This window comes from Cyprinodon variegatus, unplaced genomic scaffold, assembly GCF_000732505.1.
Source record: "Cyprinodon variegatus isolate N-32 unplaced genomic scaffold, C_variegatus-1.0 Scaffold273, whole genome shotgun sequence".
NCBI classification, from domain to species: Eukaryota; Metazoa; Chordata; class Actinopteri; order Cyprinodontiformes; family Cyprinodontidae; genus Cyprinodon; species Cyprinodon variegatus.
In genome coordinates this window covers 129,457-136,758 of record NW_015150726.1, presented here as the reverse complement: position 1 = coordinate 136,758, position 7,302 = coordinate 129,457, and the positions used below count along the sequence as shown (strand labels likewise).

At 36.1% G+C, this 7,302-nt stretch overlaps 1 protein-coding gene across 5 annotated transcripts; it reads right to left on the bottom strand.

Annotated features, from left to right (window-relative positions):
- Positions 1 to 294: 294 nt before the first annotated feature.
- LOC107089939 (putative fibroblast growth factor 1) lies at positions 295 to 6,726 on the bottom strand. 5 transcript variants are annotated; one of them, XM_015383007.1, is made up of 4 exons: positions 6,572 to 6,726; positions 3,287 to 3,464; positions 1,439 to 1,542; positions 295 to 1,227 (listed from the first exon to the last, which is right to left on the bottom strand). In XM_015383007.1, the coding sequence occupies exons 1-4, from the start codon at positions 6,620 to 6,622 to the stop codon at positions 1,042 to 1,044; spliced, it is 519 nt and encodes a 172-aa protein (XP_015238493.1). In that variant the 5' UTR covers positions 6,623 to 6,726; the 3' UTR covers positions 295 to 1,041. The 5 variants fall into 5 exon arrangements, with proteins under 5 accessions (XP_015238493.1, XP_015238494.1, XP_015238496.1 ...); XM_015383008.1 differs by having other exon boundaries at positions 6,587 to 6,716; XM_015383010.1 differs by lacking the exon at positions 6,572 to 6,726 and adding an exon at positions 4,386 to 4,619.
- Positions 6,727 to 7,302: the final 576 nt, after the last annotated feature.

Below are 7,302 nucleotides of genomic sequence, written 5' to 3'. Positions count from 1 at the left end.
TCTCGTCCATTGACTGCTGGAGATAGGCACCAGCACCCCTCACGAACCCACTCGGGACAAGCGTGTAAGAAGATGGATGGATGGATGGATAGATAATATGAACTTGAAATTAAACAATGCAATAGTTTTATCTTCTTTTAAATGTAAAATGTTTGCTTCCATTGGCAAAGTGTCAAACTTACCTCCTCAATTCAAGAACAAATTGACTTATTTTAAGAAAAAATTACTTTAAGTTTATGGCAGTGTATTTTCCTACCTAAATATCAGATGCATCAGATATCAGATATCATTTAATTTCCAACATGCAGGCTGTCCTGTTGCTATGTATCAAACAGTACATATTGTTCATTTGCCACCTTGCAAATTAGGTTAGTCTTTTTCTTTTTTTTCACAGTAAAACTTTTTTTACATTATCAGGCCACATTTGGAACAGCAGCTTTGCCCGCACCTCTTTTATAAAAGTTATTATCCTAAATGCAGCCCTCAGAGGTTGGATTTCTGACCTTGGCGTCAAATGATGCGTATGCATTAAACAGAGGCTTTCTGTTAACTATGGGTCTGTTTTCTATTCCAAAAGCTCGCAGCGAATGCTTAGACAGAATGTATAAGGACTCCAAGAAGTATTTAAATAATTTTTTTAAATAATTTATTTTAGAGCAAGCTGCACATTTCTCTCCTCTAGGATTGTAATTTCAAGCCAGGGAGCTCACAGTGGATTCTTGTTTTGCTGTGGAGACATGCACTGCAGCCTGATAACACTGTTGGCCAAAGTCAAAAAGGGAGTCTTTGTGCTCATAAACCGGAGAATGTTTCTGATATCAGCTCTTATGTTTATATAGAAAAGATTTTTTTCCGTCTGTTGCAGTGGAGGAATAAATATTTGGGTCGTTAGGCTGAGCGGACAGTTCAAACAACTTTATCAGGTCTTAATAGCAAAAGCTCTGTCAAAGTCGTGTTTACGATACTCAGTCCAGCGCAGCTTAGTCTACCAGGTGTTCTATTCTCAGATTAGCTGGGTGCTTTTCCGTGGTTCTTCTCTGTTTACCCGCTGCCTGTGGGTCTGGGCAGGAAGCAAATGGCCTTCTGACCCTGGTGGGTGTCCGGTCCTCTTTTAGGCTGGCCGTTCCTCTTTAAAGCAACATACCAGCTGTATTTCTGGGAGCAGTATGTGTTGTAGTTGTTCTCTTCATATTTTTCCAAAAAGTAGCACTCATCATTTAGTGCTTGCTGAGAAAAAAAAAGGAATGGACATTTAGAAGCTGTTTGATTCATTGAATCCATTGTAAATTCCTCTAAAAGTTGACACCAATGAAAACACTAAGACAGCTTTATCTCAATGTGATTTAAAGTCATTGTCGGATTTAGTTTTAGAAATATAAACACCTTTTTTTGTTTAATAATGTTTTTATAAGTTAACAGTAGAGAATAAGGAACTCACTGATCCATAAAGGTTTCCGTTTTTGTTCATGGCCAGATACCTTCCTGTCATCTCCCCTTTGATCACCACCACTCCCACTCTCACCGCCTTCAGTCTCAGGATTTCTGCAACACATGCAACATTACACTTTGACGTGATTTTTCTGTTACCGTTTCAAGCCCAAAATAAAGAGGCCACCTACAAAATATAACAGTTTTTTGTCCAAAAACAATCTTTTACTCAGCTGATTTCATGGATAAGCAGCAGTTCAGAATGTAAAATGTGATGCAAAATCTCCCATTACTAAGCAGCCTTACTGGAATAGGTGATTTATAAAGCTTGCACAGGAAGTTGCTCAAGAAATAATTTCCAGTAATAACACGTTTTAAAGTTTAGTTTCCCAGATTATGCAGATAAGCTTTCAGTTGTTTTCCTAAACTTCCTTAGAAATTGTACCTTGACTGCCTTGGAAGAAAGGCTACTTCCCAGAAGCCTACAGGTTGATTTCACAGAACATTTCAGGGTAGTTTACAAGTAGTTTTTATCTAACTTAAAGGTCAGTTTAACAGAGCTTACTCCACATTACTTACTGGTTATCATTCTGGAAATTACAGTTAACTTTCCCACAACTTTTGAGCTACTTTGTTGAAACATATAGCTTATCTTCACTGGCTTTTGCTTAAAAAAAAAAAAAAAAAACATACATACACTTCACTTACAAATATATTTCACCCAAATTTTAAGATGTATGTAATTTTATTACATGACAAATTCCCAAATACTTATTCTTGATAATTTCAACACAAATGTATCCAATAAACCTAACATGATGCAAATCCATCAGGTTTGTGCATTTAGAAATAATAAACTAGCTCAAAATTGATACCGGTACAAATTATTGTATTTATCTATATACATAATGTTTATTTGTTTGAATTACATAATAATTTTATTTTAGAAATAAATATGGATCAGGTTTATTTAAAAGGTTCTTGTTAAAAAAGTTAAATGGGAGTTTGATTAGTTGACTGACTTTACTGATCTCACAATGGAGAAATTAACCACTCACATAGGCTCAATAATCAAGAGGAAGGAAGAAAATGTGCTGTATGTATATATATATATTGCACTGGGTATTAACTGGGTTATTGCACATTAGTTAATGCACAACTTATTGCAGTTATAGCGCCAATTTGTTATTAATATCGTAATAATTTTTCATGAATCTTCAAATTTGAGTGAGATATTTCTGTGACTACTTTGAACCTACACAGTACTTTCACTGGAAACTTTCCGGAACGTAGATTGCTTTCTGAGTTTTTTTTCTTTTTTTTTTTTTTTATCTCAGCTTAAGAGAGGATTTTATTGGAATTAGGTTACATTCAAAAATGTAAATGAAACTTACAGGTGGTTTTCCAGATTTGCCACATAAGTTAGAGTTTTTTTTTTTTTTTTTTACAGGGACTTATATATATTCCTGTCAGAGGATTCAGATTATTTACATAGTATAGAGGCCTGTTTACTTAACCTATATGTTTCTTTCCCAGAGCTCACATGTAACTTTACTGGAAGTGAAAAGGTACTTTCTCAAAATGCCTGGTAATGTTTTTTCTAAGTGCAGCATAAGCTCCACATAGTAGGCTGGGATGTTATAACCAGAAGTTTTAAAACTTTTAGAGCTTTATTGAGTTATTCGTTTACTTAATAAAAGTTTAGATTTTTCCAAATTTTAAGTTTGTCATTCAAAAGTTTTGTAAATTACAAGCAGAAATCAAACATTCAAATTAAGCTATGTAGTTTTAAATTCTGAAATGATGCTCTTTTATATATATATATATATAAAAAAATCTGTATGTGTTTCTTTCTTACCATAAGTGTCATTTTCCTGCCTCCCACCATTCACCGTCCCATCGGATAAAATCCTCAGGTGATGCCCTCCATTCTGACAGTAGAGCCTGGTCAGCGAACGCTGCCCCTGGCTCAGGGAGCCGGATGGGAGCACCGTCACATCCCCCACAGACATCCCAGACGAGCGAAGTTCTTGGCTCTGTAAAGACACAGCAGAGCCACTACGCTCATCATCAAGGCCTGGAGGACTGAGACATGAAGGGAGGCATAAACGCGCCATATGAACCCTGTGGTTACAGAGAAATGCTCTCCTTTTGTCTCCTTCAGAACCTCCCTCTTCTCATTTTTTTTTTTTTTACTTTTGTTGCACCAAAACCATTCAAGGATCTAAACTGGCATCAGGCCAGACTACACAGGAACATGACAGAACATGTTCGCAGACGAAACATCACTTTGAAAATCATTTCCAGATGAAAGTGATGTAACTTTGCACCTGAAAACTGAGTAAATCCAGGCAAAAAAATAAACAGCACACAGAGATAAGAGAAGGACTGTGGAATGAGAATTTCCCCCCTGCTGGACATTTTAAAACTTAAACTGCTCTAATAAATAACAGAGATCAAACGGCTTTAAACCCACATTCTTGCATGAATGTTGCAAGAACATCCTACATTCTTTACCCTGTTTAGGACCCTGCTGATAGTTTAGCATCCATCTACAGCTGCTTGTCTTACCCTCTGTTTCCTCTGGAGTTTATCCATTTCAACTTCTAATGTGTATCCTGAATAAAAATCGTTGAAGCTCGCTTTGATTTTATTTATCCCAGAGTAGCAGCTATCGAGAAGCTTTTCCTGTAAAAACAAGAAAGCAGTTTTGGCTCCAGTCTGATGGTATTACCGTAATACGTCTGGTTCTTTGTCATCATTTGTAAGCAGAGGTATGGCCTCATTAAAGCCAAGGCATTCCACATTTGGAAGAAAGACTTTGGGAAGCAGGAGAGAGAGAAAATAACAAAGAATGAGAAGTGAGATGCACGAGAAGAATGTAAACCCTACCCCTTCAATCTGTGGTTCTTCCCAGAAAAAAAAAATGAATACATATGAAATTATGAGGACTATACCCAGAAGTGTAGACAGGGACTTTTGGACAGAGCAACAGCTGGGAATGACGTCAACAGTCCAACCGATGACCCAGTCCGAGTGTGGATGTGTGGGAGTAGAGCTTTAGCCTGCGTATTGATGAGGTCAGGGAGGGTGGGCTGCAAGTGGTGAAAGGTTCAAAAACATTCCTCTATGGTAACAGATTTTGGCTTCTTGTTCACACTTTAATCTTCCAAAGCAAAATAAATGAAGCCACACACAGCAGCAGAATATAAAACGATAAAAGTGACTCTAAAGAGTTCACACACCTGCTATAGTGCCAGGTGAAAAAAAAAATCAGACCTCCAGTAATCATTTTAAAAGATATTATTACATATACAGTGATATTTATCCTCTCTTATGACCAATTACAGTGACTATTGCTGCCATCCTGAAGTAAAGCTATTCTAATGTGGCATTTCTGTCCTTTATCAGTGGCTCCCAAACTTACAAGCTGTGAGTCTGTATTAGGAAAATATGCAAACCTGCTGCTCCAAAGCTCACTGCAAACATGGATGATGCAAGCTACAAAACACACAAACACTAACTGCAAATCAAAACAGAAAATGGACACAAAATAAACATTATGCGGGAAAATGCTGCAAATAAAAAGGAAATCTGGTTACATTTAATTGATTTTATTTCTTCAGTATGTATTATCAGGAGGGTATAGATACACTTAAAAAAATCGAAATCTAGATAAGTCATTTTTTCTTAAAATAGGTGAATTTGTTCTTGAATTGTGGAGGAAAAAGAAACATTTTGCCAATTGAACAAGACAATTTGCACTTATAATAAGAAAACACAATTGCATTGTCTTACTTCAAGAGCATTTTATCTAAATATCTAATTTTAAGGGTAAAAATACTAATTCCATTGGCAAATCATCTAATTTTCCTACTCAAATTAAGGGTAAATACACTTCATTTAAGAACTTTTTACTTATTTCTAGATCGTTTTTCTAGTGTACAAGTCCTGTGTTGCCCACAGGTAAAACACAACCTTAGTGTAGATGAACACGTGTTAGAATGGCTCGGTCAAAACCTGAAACTAAATCCATTTGGCTTCCAGTCTGACTGATCTTAGCAAGAAACAAATCAGAACTTAACGTCATAAAAAGCAATGGATCATAACTGCATTAAAGTTTGTGGTCGTAAAAAGACAAAATGAAAAGAAGTTCGAGAGGCATGTCGCACAAAAAGAGAAACATAGTAAAGTGCCTGAAAATGTATAAAACCCTTACCAACTTGGGAGAATAGTATTAGATTTCTATAGGAGGTTAAACATGAACACCCCCCCCCCCCAATAAAAAAACAAACAAACAAACAAATAACCATAACAGCTCTTTAGTGCTGGAAATAAAAATGTACATACTGTTTTATTTACTTTACAAATATCATTCTGATTATTCCTACTCAGACTGATTGCATCACAGAGTTATATTAACTTAATTTCTTTGTTAGAGACTGATATTGCATTTACTTTCTAAATTATTAAATTGATAAAGTGCAAAATTTAAATATCGAGTACATCAAATCTCGGTTCATTTTTTTATGTCCTTACTTTAAATTGTTTGATATCATATATTGAATCTATAAACTGCTTCTATGAAAGCTTTTAATAGGTGTGAAAATGAGGCGTCTACTGTACCTGCGAAACGACCAATTATCACTCAAAGTAAAAAGAAACGTAAATAAGCCGCTGTGCATGTAGACATTGTGCAGCAGGATTCAGGAATATCTTGCTTATCGTTTCTAATTTAGGGGAAATTCCTCCTTTATATGTGTTTCTGTTATTCCAGAGTTAGCAAGGATCTTAAGTTTTAAATGTTTGTCTTTGCAGATGATTTATTCAAATGGCTTTTCCAAATTCCCAGAATTCCTTAAACTAAAAGAAACGTTAATCTGTTAGTTGTTGAGGAGATTTCCGTGCCTGATCTCCACGTCAGCCTGCAGGACCTGAGGAAGCTGGAAAATTAAAGGTGAAAAGTTTTCAAGAACCAGAAAAGGGAAGTCAGCTTCTCTTTAGACATCCTTCTTTATTAGAACTAGGAGGACAGTGTCCCCTCAGAGCAGAAGTCACGTGGTTAAAATAAAATAAAAAAAGTTGATGCAAATTTAAATTCTCTCTCTGTAGTCATTGTTATTTTAAAGAACGTGTCACATACCTGTGGGATAGTCACCTTAAAGCTGTCTTTATTTGCCAACAAGCTTGCCATCTTCACTCTACTTGAGAGGTGTCCCCCCCTCTGTGGACATTTAGTTCATATGTGTTCTCAGTCCTCCTTCACATTGCCACCCCTCTAACAGCGTCAGTGGACTCATTTTAACAGGCCAGCGTCAGGACTAAATTTACCTCCTCAGAGAGAGAGAGGTCGAGAAAGAATCACACAGGCATCCAGGAAACGGGACCGAGCCAAAGCCTGGAAACCAACAGAGCTGTCAAACAGCTTCAGCACTAATACTTGAAATTAAGCTGTGCAGCAGACTGTAAAAACTGAGTTCCTTCACACAGAAAGAGACCTGTGGGTCACATTAGTGTAATAGGATCTATTTTAAATGCCTGAAGGCATCTGCATCAAAACATTTTGGCACTTTTCCTTTAAAAGACATGCTTTTAAATATGCTACGTTATCAACGTATCTTCCAGTTCAGCTTACTGTCCACCGGTCACTTCAGCATTTTTATGAAAAACTTAGCTTGAATACATAAAAATCTGTAAATGAGTCTATTAACTCTCTAAACTTGAATAAAGAAACAGCTCCACAGCATCACAGATCCTCTACTATACTTAACAATATTGTATGTTTTTTTTTACATATTCAGAAATTATATTAAAGGCATGCTTTGAAAACATGCAGAACAAAGTTTAAATTCAGATGAGTATTAAAATAGATAA

Coding starts and splice junctions, on each gene's coding strand:
- LOC107089939 (XM_015383005.1), bottom strand. CDS start 3,545: ATGGCGCGTTTATGCCTCCCTTCATGTCTCAGTCCTCCAGGCCTTGAT. Junction 1,543..3,286: donor GCAGGAAAATGACACTTATG/GTAAGAAAGAAA, acceptor CATGTGTTGCAG/AAATCCTGAGACTGAAGGCG. Junction 1,228..1,438: donor ACGGAAACCTTTATGGATCA/GTGAGTTCCTTA, acceptor TTTTTTTCTCAG/CAAGCACTAAATGATGAGTG.